General features: G+C 52.1%; 1 protein-coding gene across 6 annotated transcripts in view; it reads left to right on the forward strand.

Moving 5' to 3' along the window:
• Nucleotides 1-21,962, forward strand: part of Baiap2 (BAR/IMD domain containing adaptor protein 2) — a 66,436-nt gene that overhangs the window by 19,026 nt on the left and 25,448 nt on the right. For all 6 annotated transcript variants that reach the window (XM_051181798.1, XM_051181807.1, XM_051181774.1 and 3 more), the window contains 3 exons: nt 20,120-20,181; nt 21,159-21,230; nt 21,724-21,861. In XM_051181798.1, the coding sequence (XP_051037755.1) occupies nt 20,120-20,181; nt 21,159-21,230; nt 21,724-21,861 (272 nt within the window). The remainder of the gene's footprint in view (nt 1-20,119; nt 20,182-21,158; nt 21,231-21,723; nt 21,862-21,962) is intronic.

The following is a 21,962-nucleotide window of genomic DNA, read 5'->3' on the forward strand; positions in this document are numbered from 1 at the left end:
CCCAAGCATTGGTAGGGTTGAGATTACAGGCAGGTGTCACCACACCTGGCCTTGCTCGTCTGCTAGTGGAGGGGCTTCTGCCTCACCGTCGTGGATAGCACTGCACTGAGCACAAGTGTGGGAAGTATTGGTGTGGGCTCACATTTCATTTCTCTTGGGCAGATACCGGGGAATGGAATCGCTAGAGCAAATGGTGGGGGTTTGTATTAGAGCAGCCTTGCTTTGCTTTAAAAATAAGTCAGCCCTGTTACCCACCCCCTCCCCGCCCACACCTCCCACTCAGTCAGCTGCTCTGCTCCATGTGCCGTTTGCTTCCAAGTGTCTAAAAGACAGGTCCATGCTGTCTTCCTCCTAACTGTATGCTAAGGAATTCTTAGGGTGGATTCTGCTTTCTGATGCCATTCTCTTACCTCACCCAACATAACCATGAAAGTCTTTGCTAAGATCAATACAGCGTTTTATGATAGTAGTAAATAACCTCTTCCCAGCTGAGACCCACAATCCATTGGGACTGCTTGATTTCGCCGCTTTATTGGGAAAGCAGCATCAGCTGCACATATTGGAACCTATCTCATGAAGAGTTTCCTGCATGCACAGTGGTGAATCTGTCCATTCTTTCGAGGGTCAGGCCTCCCCCCACCCTGCCCCGTCTCCAGCCACCACTGACCGCTGGCAGGGCTGGTGTAAGCGAGGAGCTGACATCAGGGCTCGGTGGGCTCCCCTCTGACCCCTCTGGCACACTCTTAGGTCATGCCATACTGCATGGAGTTTGTACACAGCTCATTATGCCCTCATCTGCTAATCAAGGATGCTCAACATCTTTTCCCATGATTATTTGCCATTTATCTCTCTTTAGTAAAATGTAAATTCAAGTGTTTGCATCCTTTATTTTATTTGGGTTCTTGTCTTTATACTGGTTTATAAAATTAATCTAGCTGGGCTGTGGTGGTGCACACCTTTGATCCCAGCACTCTGGAGGCAGAGGCAGGTGGATCTCTGTGAGTTTGAAGCCAGCCTGATCTACAGAGTGAGTTCCAAGACAGCCAGGACTGTTACACAGAGAAGAGAAACCCTGTCCAAAAAAAAAAAAAAAAAAGTTCTCTATATTCTAGCTCTTGTGCCAGGGGTTTATTTTGAAAATATTTGCTCTGAGCTGGGTGTGGTGGCGCACGCCTTTGATCCCAGCATTTGGGAGGCAGGCTGAGCTCTGAGTTTGAGGCCATCCTGGTCTACAAAGTAAATTCCAGGGCAGCCAAGATTACAAAGAGAAAGCCTGTTTCAGAAAACAAAAAACAATATTTACTGTAAATTTTATCAGCCTTTCATTTAAAAGAAAAAAAAAAATTGAGTCAGGAGAGATGGCTCAATTGTTAAGAACATTGGCTCTTCTAGAAGACCTGGAGTTCAATTCCCAGACCCACTTGGTAGCTTACTCCAGTTCCATGTCCTCTTCTGCCTCCAGGCACACACATAGCATACACACATACATGCAGGGAAAACATACATACACAAAAAATTAATATCTAAATTAAGGTATGGTGGCACACACCTTAAATCCCAGCACTCTGGAGGCAGAGGCGGGCAGATCTCCTGGAGGCCATCCTGGTCTACAGAGTGAGTTTCAGGACAGCCAGGACTACACAGAGTAAACCCTGTCTTAAAAATAACTATTTTTAAAGATTTTGTGCTTATATGGTGAGGAGGGTTGATCTAGTGTGACAGTCTAAGAACTACTTCTAGGAATTGGTTTCCTTTACCAAGTGTGTCCCTGGGAGCTAACAGTGTGTCGAGCTTGGTGACATGCGGCTCCCTGCGTTATCTTGCTGATCTGGCCTTTCATTTTGTAATTTATTTTTTCTGATGCTATGGGTGGAATTCAGGGCCCCATTCCCCTTATCTCTTAATCTGTTTGTTTTACTATGTTTAGAAGATGGCCTTGTCCTACCTGCACCTCTCAAGAGCTGGAATTACAGGAATGCACTGACAAGCTTGGCCTAATGGCATTTTGTAGGAAAAACACTTCCATTTTAATTTTGGATTGTTGACTTAGTCTGGTAGCTTATTCATCTTCTAATGGTTTATTTTTGTTTTATGTACATTGGTGTTTTGCCTGCATGTACGTCTGTGTGAGGGTGTCAAATCCCCTGCAGCTGGAGCAGTTATGAACCGCCATGTGGGTGCTGGGAATTGAACCCCAGGTCCTCTGGAAGAGCAGCCAGTGCTCTTAACTGCTGCACCATCTCCTGGGCCCCAACTTTGTTTATTGGTTTTTATTATGATTTTGGTCATTTTTATTATCATTTTCCTTTCTCTGGAATACATTATAGCCCCTCACATTTTCATTTCATGTTAGTTGATTTGTTCCCAAGCCACTGACTGCCCTTGGAATAATTTTTGTTGTCCATTCTGTGGGTTCTTCCTCCTCCCTCTTGGAACCTCTGTTCACCTGTCTTCCTCGCAGGTAGAGCCCCTGTTCTCTGGACAGCCTGTCTGTTTTGTTCCTGTGTTGCTCGTGGGGGAGTCTTGTTTCTCTTTAGTGGGATGTGGTTTCGATGCTTTCCTATCTCACGCTACTTGGCTGGGAACTCCAGCTGGGGAAGGACCGTTGCTGGTGTGTGAAGCGCATCACCTCTCCACGTTAACAGCTTGCAGGGGCACCGCTGCGTTCGTTGCCATTTTCATTCGGTTCTGTGTTCTTGTCCCTCCCTCGCTCCTTGGAAGCTATTAAGATCATCCTGGGTGCATTTGGGTGGGGCTGGGAATGGTGACAGCCTCAGTAGCCGAGGTGGTGTGTGGTCTGCATGGCCGAGAGGACCAGGGGTCCCTCAGCAGGTGGAGGAGATGGGCAGGGGATGTGTTTCTGCAGAAGTGTTCATAGTCTGGAGCAGAGCTGCAGATAAGCAGAACCTTGTGGTCCCGGTGTTACAGGTGTCAACCACAGCTGATTGGAGTGTACAATCTGCTGTCCTGTCCTAGACCCATCTGTATCGCTGTCAGCGGTGGGTGCGTCGTTCATTTTCACTGCAGTAGAATATTCCATAAACATGCAATTAGCCATCTGTTTCTCTTGCTTATAATTGAGTTATCCCCACTGGGTTGTGCTGTTCTGAGGAAGTTGGTTCATGGGAGATGTGAGACTGAGCCCTTTCAGAAGATAAATGCTCCAAGACTCCGCGGCCGCTGTGAGATAGAGCTTGCTTGCTTCCTGGTACCCGAGTGGCAGCTCAGCACTTTCCTGACCATGTCTCTTTCTTACACATTTGTAGGCTGTGCTATGGAGTGCATACATGTGCTGTTACATGGCCTTTTGTTTTGTTTTGTTTTGTTTTTGCTTCAAGACAGGGTTTCTATGTATTGCTTTGGAGCCTGTCCTGGAACTCACGCTTTAGACCAGGCTGGCCTAGAACTCACAGAGATCCGCCTGCCTCTGCTTCCTGAGTGCTGGGACTAAAGGCGTGTGTCACGAACACCTGGGGCTATTATGTTCTATCTGGTAAGGTAGACCATATCATCATGAGTTGAGATGACCTTCTTTATACCAATTAGTCTTACTTGCAGTCTTTTGGTTTTTCCAAGACAGAGTTTCTCTGTATATCCTTGGATGTCCTGGAATGTTTTCTGTACACCAGGTTGGCCTTGAAGTCACAGAGATCCTTCTACCTCTGCCTCCCAAACGCTCAGATTAAAGGTGTGTACCACCACTGCTAGGCTTGTAGTCTATTTTTAATACCATTTGGTTTTCTTCTCCTGTCTTCAACTTTGCTTATTTCTGAACACTTGGTCAACATGTCCTAGGTAGCCTGATCTAGATATGTAAGGTCCCCATTGTCTTAGAGGTAAATCAGAGCCCTCATGGAATGTAGCCCCTTCCAGGGTGAAGGGATCTCAGGTCTGTCCAAGTGTGGAAACACTCTATCCAGACCAGCCTCTACTGGTCCCTAATAGTTGTTTTCAGGGTTGCGCTTTCTTTTTGAGACAAGGTTATGCTGTATTGTCTAAACTGGTCTTGGACTCTTGGAAGCAAGAGCTTTACCCTCTCTTTTCAACCTGTAAGTAGCTGGGACCATAGGACCACATCTGGCTTAAGTGTTCAAATCTTGACATCCAGGAGAATGGAACCTATAAGCCCGCCCTCTCACTGTGGACCTCCTTTCCAGGCCTTTCTGGCCCAGGCTCTGGCTGCACAGGGCGAGGCTGGTTGTCAAGCATACAGGAGACCTAACCTGGCTAATCCTTTCCTTCCTCCCAGTGCTTCTAGTCATTGATCTTCCATGTAGGGTGATAATGGTCTGGGTAAGCTGCCTGTGGCTCCAGCTCTGCTCACTGGTCAGACAGCCCTGTTGGGATTGTGTAGGATTTCATACCCTGTGGACATCTGCCCCTCCCATCTACCCTATCCCCCTTCGGAATCCTGTGCTTTATATCCTTCTTGTGAGTCACAAGGGTGACAAGCAGCCCCCTCCCCTCAATACACACACATCCCAGTCTCTGCAGAGAGCACCTCCCTGATGCTGGACAGCGAATGCCCGGGGGGTCACTCTGGCTTCAAATGATCCCTAGAGCCACTTTTGTCCCTTCTCTTCCCTTTGGAGTAAGTGAATGGCCTGGGCAGTGCCTGCCTTTGATCTCCAGTCTTTCTGTACCACAGACTCTGGCCTCACAGGCAGGGAAGGGCTCGAGACTGCAGACTCATGCAGGGACCATCCTCTCATCTCTACTTGGAGTGTTATTTTTCCCCCCGCAGTGAGAAAGTCTGCAGCCTGCCAGAGCTTTGCTTTGATATAGCAGGCTGCTTAGTCAGGGATGGAGGCCAGCTCTGAGCTCCGCATCTTCACACAGCCCTTCTGATGCCCCAGCCGATAGCTACCCACTTGCTTGTCTGTGGTTGCCTCCCACCTCTGGATCCTCTGCCTCTGTCCCTGTCAGAGCATGCCCTGGTGCAGGGACAACTCGCAGCAGGTGTAATGGGCAGGTGTAGCCCCATTCTCCCCTGCGCTCTGATCTGCGTGTGTTTGGTGGCCACTGCTGCTCTCGGGAGTTTTTTGTACTGGGGCTGAACAGCAGCTTAAGATGATGAGTGTCCATCCAGGTTGAGCTCCAAGCCATTCATTCACTACTTAGTGAAGATGTGCACTGTTCCTGTCGGCCAAAGAGCCCTGGCTGGTGGAGCTTGGAGACAGCAGCTCTGCTGTGTTCATTCCTGCAGAGGTTCGCACACCTTGGCCCTCGACTGCAATCTGAGATCTGCTAATTTGTGACAGCATCTGTCCCTCTGATCCATAACTGTGCTAGCTGGCGTTGAAGACACAGAGCAGGGCATAAGTGACTGCACGCCTTGTTGCTGGGCCTTAGGGCGCCCACTATGGACGTGGCTCTGGTGCTTTGTGTAGGTGAAGGCACCTGTCTAGTCTTCACCAGCAGCAGCACTGTCCTTCATGTGCTCCTCCAGCGGACTACCCAACCGGCCCAGCTCTTCATCCCAGACGGCTGGTTGCATAGAGCTGGGCCGAGTCTGACATGGAGAAGACAGACACTGATGTTCATGGTAGGGGGCACACACCTGAGCAGGTGGGCAAGGGCTCTGGGCAAGGGCTCGGGTGCTCTGAGCTCAGCTTGCCCACGTGGAACGAGGGTTGATAACCCGGCCCTGGGCCTGTCCTTGGCATTTTACAGTCCTGTGGACTTAGGAAGGTGTGGTGTCTGAAGGTGAGCAGCCACTCAGTGAGCAAGGCATAGCCTGACTGAGGACTGTCGTTGCCCTCATGTGGTCAGGGGCTCTATTTGAGGCAGTCTGTGTCCCAAGGCCTCTGCATGGATGTGTTTCATGTTTGCACAGGGCTGTGCTCAGGGCTGTCCACTGAACTGACTGTTCTTCAACCCTTGCCTGTCTCTGGAGGCTTCTTCTGTACTTTCCTTTAAAGGGTTGCTTTGTACCTGCCAGGGCCTGCAGCAAACTTGTTTGTGATCACAGGGACTTATGCGCCTCAGCTGGGGCCCTGCTGTCTACTAAGCCTCTCAAGGCTCCAGGGGGAACCAGCAGATGCTCTGTGCTGGCCACAGTCTCCAAGTAGGGAGGCCCGCAGACAGACAGCTATAACCCTGCCTCAGTGTGGGCCTGGCTTCAGTCACCGAGTCCCTCTGAGCCTGGTGTGACCCAGGCATGTCCTGCCTGAAGTGAGGAGTCTCCTCAAGTAGGCTGGGAGTGTTGTCAGACCCTAACAGCACAGACAGACTCCATTTTAGAGATGGCTAAATCCTGAGAGGCGCTGTTGGGAAGGCCTTAATGAAACCCACCCACAGGGAGCTGTGGCTGGTTCACAGCCCTGGGGAGCCTGTCTCTGTGGTCCTATCTGAGTCAGCTGCCTGTCCAGCTTAGGGACAATAAAGGATGCAAGGGTTTGGCAATGTCTGGAATGGCTGCTTCCCCCTACCCCAAAGAAAGACACCAAGCTCCCCTAATCCTTCTTCCCATCTGTGCAGTAAAAAAGGAGGGTCACAGGGCTCCAGCCAGGGTCCCATTCTTTATGCTACAAGTACACCGTGGACGTTGCTGAGCAGGTGTCAGGCACCTAGACTCAACTGAGGCCCTGGGGCTGCCAGCAGGGTGGGCTCAGGTGGCCAGGCCTCTCATGTGGCAGCCCTGGCCACTCTGCTGAGAGCTCTATGGGGCCTCCCTGACGCTTTGGAGATTAACAGCCAGGACTCGATTTGCTGAGTCCCAGACAGTGGCTGTGTGATAGCCGAAGACACGGCAGGGGTGGTGGCAGGTGTGGTGGAGTATCAATAAGGACAACAGTGGCAGGGCTGGTGGCAGCAGGCAGGGCCTTCCTTCTGACTGTGGCTTCCTTTCCCACCGTTAAGGGACAGCACTGTCACCTGGCTGGGGCAGCATTATATCAAATACAGAGTCTCTATGTATTATTTGGAACTGGCAGCGTGGCGGCGGGTCAAGACCAGCGGCAGCAGGCGGAAAAATCATACACGTTACAGGGGCAGGCTCTAACTAAGCCCAGCCTCGGGCCCTGCAAAGACCATGGGTCACCTTTGCTGGCTCTGTTCTTGCTCTGAGAAGCTTGCTTCTACTGGGTCCCATGGTTGCCCAGAGGTGGGGTTCGTGTTCCCCTCCCAGCAGCCCAAAGGCCCCCAGGGACACCACAGAGCCTAGAAGACAAATCATGAAGACTGGGCTGCCCCAGGAGACTCAGATCTGTGGTCGGTCAGCCACATGCCCTCAAGTCAGAGTCTGTTTACCACATGTGCTCTTCCTGTGCAGCAGGACCAGCTCCAGGAGGGTTAACGAGGGAGAGTACCAACTGCTCACTGAGTTGGCTCAGGGTGCCCCTGGCGCGACCAGCCACCTCTGTGGGCAGGTCTGTGCTCTTCCCTGGGATTCCCCAGAGCACTGGTTGTCAGGAGCATGGGCTTACCGGGCACAGGCACACAGACCACAATAGCTGAGAGAAGGGGTCCCAGGCTTCCCAGAGACCTCTGCACTGAGAAGAAATAGGCCACCGCATGCAGTCAGCAACATGGGCAGCTACAGAGAAGGCCAAGGGTCTTCTAATGGCCCTAGGTGCAAACGTAGTACCGAGCTCTTCGGGGCCAGTAGCAGGGCTAGTTGAGAGTCCAGTCTGAGATGGGAGAGGTCTGGGTAGCCCTGTCCCCTGAAGAGCAGTGTTCACAGGGTTAGGTCATGGGCATCTTTGGCCTGTATACAACAGGAGGGTAGTAAGGGCCCTCAATCCAGGGATCCCTGAAATCACATGTTTCTGTGACATAGTTTAAAGTCAGAAGGTCCAGAAGGGGATGGGGGAGAAGCAACCAAGTCAGATTTGGCAGCTCAGACCTATGTCACCAGCACAGGGGAAGCCGAACCAGGGTGATTGTCACAGAGTTTGCATCTAACCCAGGGCTACAGATGAGAGTCTATGTCAAAAAAAAAAAAAAAAAAAAAAAAAAAAAAAAAAACTAGAAGAAGCCAGGCCATGGTGGTGCACACCTTTAACACCAACACTCAGGAGGCAGAGGCAGGTGGATCTCTGAGTTCAAGGCCAGCCTGGTCTACAGAGTGAGTTCCAGGACAGCCAAGACTACACAGAGAAATCCTATCTTGGAAAGCAAAACAAACTAAACTAAAAGAAAGAGGGTTAGAGAGGTGGTTCAGCACTTGCTGTTCTGGCAGAGGATCTGGGTTCAGCTCCTGGCATCCGCATAGTGGTTCCCAGCCATCTGGGGGTGTACTCATGCAAACAAAACACTGTGTGTGTGTGTGTGTGTGTGTGTGTGTGTGTGTGTGTGTGTGTGTGTGTGTGTGAGAGAGAGAGAGAGAGAGAGAGTGTGTGTGTAACTGGCCCAAACTTTTTAATAACCGAAGGCTTTTTAATAAATCTGGGCTTTTGTTATGCTGTATATGTTGTACATTGGGAATATTTTATCACTGACCCGAGGCCTCATGAGAGCAGTCACACCACTGGAGAGTGGGCTGGGCCATGGGTCCCACACAGACTGACCAGCTGAAGTGAGCATGTCACAGATGGTCCCACATCCACACAATGTCTAGTAATGCCAGCTCCATCTCTAAGTGTCAAAGGACAGTGAATGCTGGAGAGATGAGGTGAAAAAGACACTGGACACCAATTATCAGAGAGGTGTGGTCCATGGGCCGACATCCCTCAGGAGAGGTGTTGTCTGAACTGCCCATCTGCCTTTCACCCCATCCTTCTGCTGGTCTCACAGGAGCATAGCTGGATCCCAGGATGCACTGGGGGATGCTCAGCAGAAGTTTCCAGTGTTTTCCTCTCTGGAGCACTTCTCTCTGCACAGGACACAGAAGCTGTGAGGCCTTCATGCTGCTGAGCTTGTGTGGAAGTGTAGGTGGCCTGGGTGCCTGACCCTGTCGGGCTTTCTGCCCTGTGAAGGAGCTCCCTCATGCCACCCCAAGCCTGGCCAGTGTGTCTCTGGGTACCACTGAGTGCATGCTTGCTCTCCAGCGCTGGGGAGCTTTATCACAGGGCTGACAGGAGGCAGCATTGCTAACAGCGTCTTTGGGGTACACCTCTTCCCTTGGATCAGCTCTTTCTAAGGGTTAAATTGGCCCAGAAGGAATGCAATAAACTCTACTCTAAGCTGTGGGCGGGAGCTTGTCCTCTCACACTGAGGGTATCAGACAGCTTCCCGGCCTGGCATCTAGTTTGCTTTACCAGAGGAGCTTGGTCACCATGAATGGGAGTGGTGGACCATCTCTGGTGTACAGGGGCAGGGAGGGGTCCTGAGAGCCTGTTCCCGAAGCTGTTAGAGCCACTCATCTACATGGGAAGGACATCAGATCAAGTGCCACCATCTGTCTCTGCCACAGTGAGTCCTGTGCAGTAGCCAGCTCAGAGCCTATAGCTACTTTATGTACCACGACTCAAAGACAAGTGGTCCATGACCAGCCCGGGGGGGGGGGGGGTTTCACTGCAAATTCTCAGATGGGAGCAGTCCCTGCATGGCACTGGTTCAGGGATCTGAGCAGGCAAAAAGCTGATAGTGTCAGTGACTCAGGACAAGCCTGGGCTTGGCCCTACCTCTCCCTACTTTCCTCAAAGTCCCTGGCATCCATGTTCAATTGTTGACACAACATGGACATCCAGGGTGGCTCCTTGGACTTGTTTTGTTTCAGAACAACATGCCTGTAAGCTCTGCTGTCTGCTGTCATCACCATGGCAACACAGCCATTGATTTTCCCTTGGTCACCCCCTGGCTGCATTCCACTCTGGCCTTTCCATAGTTGGGAGAAGAGCTGTACTTCTGAGGAGCGGGTGTCTGGAAAGGAGCTGAGGGAAGGCAGGATTGGTAACTGTCGGGGGGGGGGGGTTCGACTGTCTCACCTCCTGTCCGCCCCTTTTCCCTCCTGGCGGTTTTAACAGCACGGTGCCCTGGCAGCCCCTCAGCTGTCTGTCTTCACCTAATGAGAGCTCTATATTCGGGCCTCGTTCAGGCGTATGCTAATTAGCTCTCGGAGGGGCCTTTCCGCTCTAGAAGCCACCAGAATAATTGAGCATTATGGATATTTGCTTCAGAAGGCTCTGGAAGGTGATGTGTGCTTACAGCCAAGTTTGGGCAGCTGACCCTTGGCATAGAGCCCCTCTAGCCACTGCAGAGAGATTGACAGATCTGGCTCCTCCCAAAATGGCAGGGGTGCCAGCACCGTGGTATCTCAGTACCCACTGATGACACTGTAGCACAAGGGTTCTGCTGTCAGGCTCTCTGCCCTGTCCTGGGGACTGGAGCTAACCTCCATGAGGACTGCGGCGGCTCAGGTCACCTGAAAGACACAGATGCCCCCTCTCCAGGCCCTGCAAAGCTCCACCTGGGTTGTTGGCTGCAAGGAGCTGGTCTCCTGTCTGCCACCCTTTAAGACTTCGCTGAGGTTATGTAGAGCATGTCAGACACTTCTATGCCAAGGAGGGTCTAAAGGAGGCCTGTCCCTTTTCCAGCATGATGCACTTTCCAGTGTTGCAGCTTCCAAATCAAACTGTGCTTGTCATGTCTCTCCTTCTGGATGGTCTTTGTGTGCTGGATGAGGTTGGGCTCACGTGGGCTCTTGTAGCTGCTGGGTCCAGTTTCCTGAACCTGGAAGGGATTGACTGGTCCATCATGTTCTACTGGACTGTACTGGCACTTTGTTTTCCCATGCTTTGCACATGGGAGGGTCCAGGGCAGAGTCTCTGATGGTAGGAAGAAAACAGCTCTCCTTGATCTTGAGTCCTGTCATCTATTGAGGCTCCTCCACGAGGTATAGACTGCCCGGCCCAGGGGTCCCATCGGGATCCAGGACACAGGAGCAGTCTCTCCAGACTCTGCAGTGATGTTTGGCTGCACACATGTCTTTGGGTCTAGCTGAAATCCCTGTAACTTTGCCGCCACACCCATCCTGGCACCTGGTGGAAGCATGTCAGAGGGCAGTGCACAACCTCGTCTCTAGAAGGGGGGGGACACCAAAGGACCTGCTGTGTAGAGACCCCGTGGGTCTTTCCTCTTTACTCATTTTCTCATGCCTCGCCCACTCCGGCTGCTCCGCAGAGGGGACTGTCTGAGGACCAGGCCTCAGCAGGGGGTACTGCGCCTATGGTAATGCAGCTGAGTGCCTTAACTCAGCTGAGTGCCTCACCAGCCGCTTCCCAAGTCAGAGCACCTGGGCCTAGTGACCCTGGCAGCCAGGCGTGATAGCCCTTCATTGCTTGGACACCTGCTGTCTATCAGGGCCTGCAGCCCTTCCCTGCAGGCCCTGTCTTGTAATTGAGGTTTATTACTCAAACCACCCCTTTCCTCATGGGGACAGCTTTAGCCAGCTTGGGAGAGAGTGGCCTCAGAAGGACCCTTGTTGTGCGACCCCTTTGTGTGTGATGTAAGATGTCTGCTCATACTGCTGTAAGCACTGCGGTGGAAACTGACTCTGTGGCCCCATGGCCTCTCCCGGTGCTGATGCCCTAACCCTCCAGTGTCTTGCGCAGGGCATGTCTGAAACCCGAGTTGCCTTCTAGATGCAGGTGTCTGACAGACCTGCCTGGCTCTTGGCCCAGGCCCTCCCATACTTTCATATTGCACATAGAATGGGACGCGCATCTCTGGCCTGCGTCCTGGTCTTCCACAGAGTGTGCCCAGACCTGCAGTCCAACAGTCCAGTGTTGTACAGCCACTCACACTGCATATCAACCATTGCTTTACTGTGGATTCTTCATGGGTCTGGGCTGTGCTGATAGCAAAGTTCACTTTTTACATGTGTTTATCATGTGTGTGCATTCACCAACAGCCCACAGGAGTTAATTTTCTTTTTCCACCATGTGGGTGGTGGATCATTAGGCTTAGTGGCCAGTGCTTTTACCCACAGAGTATCTCCCTGACCGGTCCTTTTGGAAATGTCACCCTTTCCCCCTGTAGGATCAGGGGCCCCTCGTCTGGGGCCTGGAGGGACGTTGGGTGGAGTATGGTCTGCCCTTACCTCTGCGTGTGTGCAGGTGGCTGCCTGCAGTGTGCTGAGCCCAGGCCCGTGTCCACGCTCCATTCCCTGCCTCCCTTCAGTGTCCTGTCATCTGCACATAACAGCGTATGTAGTTTCTGAAAGGAAAAAGTTCTAAGACGGAATGTTTTAAGTTTTTTATTCCTCTTTGTGTTTTGTGTACACGTGCGTATCCGTGGTGGCGGTGAGAGGTGCTGTTGGAGAACAGATTGCCGGAGTGGGTCTCCTTGTTCCCTGTGGTCCCCGGGATCACACTCAGTTGTCAGGCTTGGTGGCGGTGCCTCTACCCGGTGAGCTGTTTAACTGGCCCGAGACCGAGTATTTTAAGGCTCAGTTTTTATGAAAAGTACAATGTAGGGGGACACTCCTCGATGCCGAGAGGTAAGGGTTAGGGTTAGGGTCCTGCCCAGCCCCACAGGTTTGCTTAGCATAGAGTGCAGGGAAATGGAGTGCTGGCTTATCGGGAAGAAAGCCAGGAAACGGCTATTTACTTCTGTGCTCCGGATTTAAAGGGGACTGGTGGCAACTCTCAGGATAGAGGTGTCACAATGTGGCAAGAAGTCCTTGCTCCTAGGACACAAACTGAAATGCTGAGCTAGAAGCAGTGCGAGTGTCAGTAACCGGCTCAGACAAGATTGTACATGGAGCCTGGGGTGGGTGGGGGCGGGGGACCGCTAGTGCCCCCTGCACTATCTTTGCAGCTTTCCCATAGACGCTAGAGGGTGGGGTGGGAAGACTTCATGCCCGGCTTCCTCACAGAAGAAGCAGCAAAGCATGGCGTGTCCCTTTTGATCTCCAGGCCGCTTCCCAGTGTTGACCTAACACTGTTTCTGGGAGCCCCTGGGAGAGGCTGCGGAACCAGCCTGCCCGGGATTCACCCACAGCTGTAGCCAATGGTGGGGTTGAGTCCCAATGCCAGCACTCAGTGTCCCAGGAGACTTCCTGGTGCTTGCCAAGTTCAAGTGGAAGGCGAGGTCTGCACCTGGGCTTGGTGTGGAGCTGGGAGGGGCAGCAGGCAGGTCCACCGCTGCTGCCCGAGGCCTCTCTCTGCCACTGTCAGCCCCGGCTCCTGTACTGCACTTCCCTGCCACATCCCCGTTCCGTTCCAGGTCTCTGTGGCCTCCCAGGCTTCTCTGAACATATCACACGTGATTAGGATGGCTTTAAGCACCTGAGTTTGGAGGAGACGCCTCTGCGTGGGCTGCTCCCTCAATTCTAATCTTCCCAGAGGCTCTGCTCATGTGCATTTGATATGCCCAGCAGTTTCTGTCCATGTTTGAGGCACTGGACACAGGGGCGTATCTGTTTCCCACCTCCTTTGCTCCTCTGACTGAGGGCTTGTTCATGATCCTGTGCCTTGCACTGACAGCTTAAGTCTTGAGGTGCCTGCACTCTGTAGAACTTCTCTACCCTGTTGTGAACTCCCTGGGCACTCAGTGCTGCCTGCACATGCCCTTCAGTTTCCCAGCTACTAGCCAGCCTCAGACTTCATCTCTGCCTCTCCTATGGGGTTTTGTGTACTGTCCATGTTGGTCTTCAACTCCTGATCTCAAATGCTCCTCCTTCCCCAGCCCCCAGTACCTGGCAGTATAGGTGTGTCACGCTGAGTTTGTATGATTTTGAAGTCAGCCTGATTTTCTTTCAGCAGCAGTGGGATTAGTTAGGAATAAAAACAGACAGGACTGAGTCCTGAACCTCAGACTCCAACATGTGGCCATCCCAGTTCCTGTGGGGTGAGATCGAGCCAAGGCGGGCCCCTGAGTGTTAGCAGGAGCTCCCAGTTCACCCACCTGGAGGAGGTTGAGCCTCCAGGGAGAACTGTGTTCTTGCGTTATCTCCAAAATAGGCCAGGACTAACTAGCCAGGACAAGGACAGGGTTCCTAGGGAGACTCTTGGCCAGTTCAAGCCCCTTGCCCATCTAGGAGGGTTCCACCTCTGTGAAGGAAACCCTGAGTCTTTTTAAAGTTCCTCCAGTCTTCCAGATGGCCATTGTACTGGCAGAGAGGTCGTGAGACCCCATAGCCTGCCCACACACTAAGTTCTGGCTGCCAGGGCCCTTTCTGGCTGCATAGCCGAGAGGGCCCCAAAAATGCACATCATGTCTGGCATGGGGGCACACACCTTCAATCCCAGCACTCAGGAGGCAGAGGCAGGTGCATCTCTGTGAGTTCAAGGACAGCCAGAGCTACATAATGAGACCATGCCTCAAAACAACAACAAAAGAATGCATATCATAGGCATTGGAGAGATAACTAAGAGTTTAAGAACACTGGTTCCTCTCCTGGAGGACCTGAGTTTGATTCCCAGAACCCACCTGGCCACTCACAACCATCTATAACTCTAGTTCTGGCTTCCATGGTACCAGGCACACATGTGGTACATAGATAGCTGTATATCATTAGCTGTACACATTCAGCTAACACACACAGAGTTTTAAAATGCACAGCAGGAAGACTGACAGATCACGTGAGCAGCACTTAGGGCAGTCATGGACCTGTAGCCCTGCTGCCACAGCTGCAGTTTATAAACAGGTGTGCTGGGTAGTTTTATGTTGATTTGACACCAGCTGTAGTCATCTCAGAGGAGAGAACCTCTATTGAGAAAATGCCTCAGTAAGATCAGGCTGTGGGCAAGATTGTAGGGCATTTTCTTAATTAGTGATTGATGGGGGAGAGCCCAGCCCACTGTGGGTGGTGCCACACCTGGGCAGGTGGTCCTGGGTTCTATAAGAAATCAGGCTGAGCAAGCCATGAGGAGCAAGTCAGTGAGCAGCTCCCTCCATGGCCTCTGCATCAGCTCCTGCGTTCAGGTTCCTGCCCTTTTTGAGTTCCTGTCTTGACTTCCTTTAGTGATGGACTCAGGGTTAGACTTCCTTTGATGATGTGTAAATGTAAACACCAAATAAGCTCACAGTTGCTTTAGTCATGCTTCATCACAGCAGGTGGTTGACAGAAGGTGGTACCAGGAGTGGGGTTTTAAAAACAGATCTTAGAGAATCTTATGGAGTGTGTGTGTGTGTGTGTGTGTGTGTGTGTGTGTGTGTGTGTGTGTGTGTGTGTGTGTAGACAGATAGGATATATACATGCATACCGGGGGTGGGGTGGGGGTTAGAATAGAATCCAACAATGGCTATCTACCAATGGAAGGCCCATGAATCCACTAATTGTTGAGTCCACAAAGCTGGTCTTCAGTATACACAGGACCCTGAAGAAGTGTGTGCTGACGTCAGTGAAGGGATGAGCTTGCAGTGGGGGCACAGGCAAGCAGCCTGCGTGCAGAGTTCTTCCCACCATGGAGCAGCAATAGGCCACAGCTGGCACACACCTGGCACACCTGTGATCTCAGTATTCGGGAGGCAGAGGCAGGGGATCAGGCGTTCAAGGCTCTTTAAAGCTATGTAGTGACTTTGTGCCTGAAACCCTATCTCAGAGAAACAAGTAACAACTAAACAGAAACTCAAACAAAGGAAAAGGAGGGTTTTCTGAGCCTGCTGTAGCACAGGTGGGCATCATAGGTGTACCGCAGTTCCTGTGTTCTACCCGTAAGAAGAGGGATCTATCCACATGCACCAAATTGTACACTAACCCTTCAAACATGAAGCCAGATTACTAATAGTACCAGAAGTCTTTAAAACGGAGACTCTGGGGTGACGTGCAGGGTGACTCAGTGGTGGCTGACCTTTCAGCTGCTTGACTCACATTGTACAGTGGTAGAAGTTGAGGAGGGTGTGGTCTCCTGCTATGGCTGCCTGTGTGGTCTTTTTTTTTTTTTTTTTTAACTTTTATCCCAAATGACAAGTGTTGTCTCTGGCACCCGCACATGTTTTGGGGGTCTCACCTTCTAACTTCCCAAATATTTGGGTTCCTGGAACCCTCCTGTCTGCAGCTGTCCCCACCCCAACCCCCGTTGCCGCTTATCTACTTAGATGAGCTAAGGCTGACTCACTGCCCTGGCGTGCCAGGGGCTTCCATCCCTCTGGGATGTCACATGCCAGGGCCCCGGGATGGGCCACCTGCCGCCAGTCACCCTATAGTCCACTCCCTGGAGAGGTTCATCAGGTGGCAACTGTCTATAAAGATTCCCTCACTCACTGTTTGCTCTGGCACACTGGGCTTCATTTCCCAATCTGATCCGGTTTTTCAAGTTTACGGCCCACCTATGTTGTGGCCCCAGAGCTGCAGGTCCCCAGGGGGTGGGTGGATTCTGCCCTGGCTAAGACTGGATGGAGAGCCTCTTCCTGGGGCTGGAGGTGGCTCAGTGGTTAAGAGTCAATACTGCTGTTCACAGAGGACCTGCATTTGTTTCCTAGCAGCCCACAACTGCCTGTAACTCTAGCCTGGGGATGACTTCTTGTGGTCTCCAAGAGCACCTGCACTCATGTGAACATACTTCCCACCATAATTCAAAGTAATAAAAATCTCTTTTTAAAAAAGAAAGAAAGCCTCTTCCTCTCAGCACAGATCTTCCTGTGCTTCCTGAGAGGATCTTCCTAGAAAAGGAGAGGGTGGTGGAATATCATAACGCCCACAGTGAGGGCTCAGCCCCTGCCTCTCTGTCCCTGCTGGTCTGCAGCTCTTCAGATGCAAGAAGTACACAAGGGCCAATGGACAAAACTCCTTGCAGCTTCTGGCAGAAATCAACACCCATGGCCGGGGACCCCACCTCTGCAGTGGGGTGCCTCAGGGTGGCTACATGGGCTTCTCCTGCACGATGTGCTCACAGTACTGCAGGGGTTAAGTGCTGGTGGCAGCTTCTTGTAAAATGCAGTTTAAAGATTCACCATGTGGGCTGATTTTGCACAGCACCAGCTTGCAGCTAGCACATACCACACACACACACACACACACACACACTCATGTGCATGTATACCCTGTTCTGTGCCTTTGCCTAGGTAGACCCTTCCATGCATACCCATTATATGTGGGGCTAGGGACAGGCTACCCAGCTGGGGCTCTGAGCCGAGGGTTCTAGCTGCTCAGGACACTGCTCTGGTGTCTGAGTGCTGACACATCCCAGAGGACGTGGTAACTGCTGTCCTGTTGGGTCTGTGAAAAACTTCACTCACCCTTGGGCATCACTAGTTCCTTTTAAGGACCTGCTGTTTGATTACACCGCTTTCCAAGGGTTCTTGAATCGGTGTGTGCTGCTTTTGTGGGTACAGGAGAGTTTTCTGTTTGGTCTTGACATTAACTTGTAATTCTGGGCCTAAATTATGTGGCCAAAGTAGAAAGTCGCAACCTATAGGGAGATTTCTAGCTAAGTGCATAGTTTGTCTGGTTGCTACTGCCCTATTCCTCCTCTTGTAGACCTCATGGCCCTTTTGAGGAGTTGGTTGCACAGGCAATGCCCTCAGGAAGGGTGGGTGTATGTAATCCAAAGCAGAGGGAATAGGGCCAGTGCTGCCCAGGGCTCAGATGGGTTTCCCCGCCAGGCCAGACTTCATGCCCATTGTGGTCGCCTGCTTTCTGCTTGGTATAATTACAGCCCATTCACAGGTGTCTGTGGGACCTTGGGAGCCAGGAGGTGGACCCAAGACCCCCTGAGTCATGGAGATGTGATCAAGCAAAGCCCTGAATGTTCCCCTGGGTGCTTCTTCCTTGTCCCAGAGCGATGGCTTTCCGCCCCACGGAACTCACAGATGCAGGGAAGCACAGAGGACCCTGGGGCTTGCCACGGGTGCTTCTATTTCTTTCTTGCACACTGGCGGCTTCTGGTCTGAGTGTAGAAATCTCTGATCCGTGGCTTTGGGTTTCCCGTGAGCCTTGTCCTGAGCAAGTGGGACACTGCCCTGGCGACCTGCTGAATAGTTGACATGCCTGTGCATGTGTGCTGGTGGCAACCAAGGCCTCTTCCCCATGGGGACTGGCCTGTGTCCTTGCAGCTCTCCCCTGGCCTCACCCATTTATCTCGGTGCTTCTGCTCAACCAGGGATAAAGGGACCAGGCTCCTTCACATTAAATCCTGTCCCCATGTGCTCCCCAGTCCCTTCAAGTATATCAGAGTCTGGGTCCAGAGTGGGCCGGAGGTAGGACTTCATCCTCTTCAGAGGGGTTTTGCAAATCTGAGGCTACTTGCCTGTCCCTTTGTGTATAGGTTATCACTGCCTTTGTGACCACAGTTTCCTATTGTTCATACACAGTTATGACAACCCTGTCGTCTCTAGGGATGCAGTTTCTGGAATGGTCATTGTACCCTTGCCATGTAGCGTTAGGCTCCATCCAGGCCTGTGGTCATATACACTTAGGGTGTTTTTATCCCTGGCATCCATAGGTACATTTATCCAGGTGACTCAGGGTTTGTGCAAAGCTCCAGGCAACCGTTGAGTTTGCCCTTTGACCACAATGGGTGACCTGCAGGGAGGTGGTAAGCAAGCCGGGTGGGGCTGGCAGGGAGAGTTACAGATCTGGGTGCTGACCACCCTGCTGACTTGGGGTGCCATTTTCTGCTGACTGTGGCCAGTTGGCATGGCCGTGTAACCTCTGCTAACTGGTGTAGGAAATCTTCAGCCAGTGCTCGTGTCCCTGTGGTCACTGGAATTAAAACAACATCTCATGGGACTAAGAAGGTTCACAAGAATCTGGCCTTCCCAGGTCCCAGATGAACTCCTTAAGATCCCCTCCAACTAGGACTTCTGTCGTCAGAGGATTTCTTCTAGTTTCTAGCTGGCGATAGTGGGTGCCAGATGAGGGACTCCTGGGGAGGAAAGTCCTGCATCTGGAAGGACTTGGGGGTGCAGCTTAGTAGCATATACTCCAGCCTCCAGGCATACATGGGCCCTCCTCCTCTGCAGTGTCCTGGACTCCCCCAAAAGGAGTTATCAGATAGTTGCCAGTCAAGCAAGTGGAGCTATGTTGCTGGATTTCTCTGCATGTGAGGAAATGGGAGAGTTTGCTCTACAGACAAATTGCAGCAGAGAGGACAGGCAGTCTTGGTGGTCTTGGTTAGGGATGTTACATGTCCCCTGTGGCCAACTGAGCATGAGACCCTGAGCATGGCTTGGGGTCCCAGGCCCCGGTAAAAGGAAAGGAGCTAGGAGCTCATGCTCAGTTGGCACAGGAGATACATGATGGGTCAAGGGCACACAACAAACCCTTAGAGCCGCCTGCCTGCCCTGATGCCTTCACCCCTAGGTATGGAGCAGAAGGTAGGTGCTGGGGTCTGATTTGATCATTGTTGGCTTAAAAAAAAAGTGCCTGGCCCTTGATCCTCAAGGCTTCTTCCTTTCTACTCTTTTTCTGTTGTATCCTTGTCAAGGCAGGAGGTAGGTATGTGGCATTGGGCAAACCCAGACAGTAGTCCAGCCTGGAGTGTGTGTCACAGGTAAGTGGGTATGAACTAGGTGATGTCTAAGCTAGAAAAGCCCTGGACGGTGCTGACTGCTGAACTGCTAACCTCTGTTGTCTCAGTCTACCCTACAGGTAGGCCAAGGCACCTCAGTGCCCCTGAAGCGTTGATGTCCTGGGGAAATGTTTCTGGAGCCATAGCTGTGCCCAGTGCTCTGTGATGTGTGGACCTAGGTCTCCTGCTACGCTGGTCCACAGCAGCAATCTACCTTCCCGTTCTAGGCCCACCAGTTCTGCTGACTCCAGAGTCACTGGCATGCCACTGTGTCAGGGCAAGTGATTCTGAGACAGCTTTGTCCTCACAGGACATGGCCCAGAATGGCATTCGCTTACTTTCTCATGGAAACTGGCAGTGAGGCCTTGGTTCAGAGAGGGCAGTTTCCTGTGCCCCCACAGGGAGGTGTGCCTGCCCTGGTGTAGGGCTCAGTACATCACTGGCTAATCAGTAACTGGATAAGTGTGAGGTCTGGGTAGGTGCCCATCTGTGCTACACCCAGGTAAAACCCTGTCTGCACAGGCTTGTCTGGCAATGTCTCTGTCCTAAACATGTGCTTCAGCGCGGACTTTTGAGCTCCCCGCAAGGATGCGCGGCACTCTAATTCAGACTCTAACCCCTCATCATTTTAGACTGTGCCATTTCTTCTTACCCTCCCACCTGGCTTTGTTTCCCGGAAGCTCCTCTGTTTAGAGTCACGGGACCTCTGTGGTGTCTGGTGTTTAGCCCTGGTGCAGGCTCAGGGAGTGGGAATCTCTAACCCACTTTCTTTCCTCCAGGGGATGTCCTCTTCCAGATGGCCGAAGTCCACCGGCAGATCCAGAACCAACTGGAAGAGATGGTGAGTTTGGCCTCTGGGACCTCATCCTTGGGTTCAAGGAGCAGACACACGTAGCTGGAGTTTTCTTTCCAACCTGGTCCTGCAGCCGTCAGCCCCAAATAAACACACAGATGCTATATTAATTATAAAGCTGTTGGCCGATAGCCAGGGCTTCTTATGGCCTAGTTCTTTCTGTCTTAATTATTAACCCATTGCTATAAATCTATGTATTTCCACGTGGTCTTGGCTTACCAGAGAATGCCTGGACCTGTTACTCTTTTGGCAGATACAGGCATCTCTTCACTGTCTCTGCCTACCTTTCCCAGAACTCTCATCTCCTAGTCCCACCTATCTTCCCGCCTCTATTGGCCAAACAGTGTTTTAGTCATCAAGCAGTAAGAGAAACACATATACAGAAGGACGTTCCCCATTAGACATAGGTGAGCAGGAAACCAGGTGTTAGGTGAAGGACACTAGCTATGTGCTTTATCTGTGGGTTCATTGGGACTGGCATAGCCATGCAGTCAACACTCAGACAAGAACACAGGTCACAGGAGTTACACCGATCTGCTAGGAAGGTGACTTATTCTCTGGCACCTGTGAAAGAAAGGAAACCAGGGTCCCATGCTCAGTTGGCCACCTGTGATGGGTCAGTGACAATCAGCTCCGTGAAGAGTCACCTGTGCCTTGATGATACCCCTGGCCAGGCTCCAGTTCTTGCAGCTGATGGGCAACAAAGTCAACTTTCCTTGAGATTCAGCTCCAGCTCCTTTAACCGTAGTCGGAATGGTCCAGCAGAGGGAGGATGGTGGGAAACGGTGTCAAGGCTTTGAAGGGCTTCAGTCCAGTCCTCACCCTTAGGAGCCTCCTAGTCCCATGGGCCCTTCGTGGCCCTGGAGGGTTCTCCTGCCGTGGTACATTGTCCAGGCTGGCTCTGTTCCCGCCTCCTGCACCTTGCCTCACAGCTGCCTAATGGTCTGTTTCCTCTCTGCACCCAGCTAAAGTCTTTTCACAATGAGCTGCTCACACAGCTGGAGCAGAAGGTAGAGCTGGACTCCAGGTATCTGAGTGTAAGTACACCCTGTGCCTGGCCTGCTGGGCACCATCGCCAGGCCTGGCCTGTAGCGCTGTCTCCTCGGCCTGAAAGTTTATTTTCCCCGCTGGACTCTCACCCCAGTGGTCTAGGGACAGCCATCGCATCTGATGTCCCTTGTGCAGCCTCCCGCCTCTCGGCCACTTGTCGTGTAGCAGAAGACTTGGCTGGTGCTGCAGAGCCCACATGAGTGCCTTGTCCGCGCCTGTCAGCTAAGGCTGCTGTAGTATCCACATGAGTTTATGGCTCTGCACCTATTGTCAGGGTCAGGGAATGAGGACGGGCTGCTTGGTCTTGGAGATTGGGGATCTGCCAGAAGAAGATGAGGAGGAGGTCTACATCTGTGGCCCCCCCGCCTCACTCTGGCCAGCTGGAACCTGCTGTTGCTAGGGAACGGGGAGGACTGAGGAGGGAGCACCAAGCTGTCTGTGAGGTTCACGGGCCTCTATGGTTGTGTCATGGATCCCCAGGCTGCACTGAAGAAATACCAGACAGAACAGAGGAGCAAAGCAGATGCCCTGGACAAGTGTCAGGCTGAGCTGAAGAAACTTCGCAAGAAGAGCCAAGGGAGCAAGAACCCTCAGAAGTACTCTGACAAGGAGCTGCAGGTATGGTGGCTGCTGCCTGCACATGGGAGCCTAAAGCCCCAGTCAGCAGCTGTGACTTCACACCCTTCCTTAGCAAGGAAAAGCCTCCCCATCTGTCCGCG

The sequence above is a fragment of the Phodopus roborovskii genome, unplaced genomic scaffold (genome assembly GCF_943737965.1).
Source record: "Phodopus roborovskii unplaced genomic scaffold, PHOROB, whole genome shotgun sequence".
Classification (NCBI taxonomy): domain Eukaryota; kingdom Metazoa; phylum Chordata; class Mammalia; order Rodentia; family Cricetidae; genus Phodopus; species Phodopus roborovskii.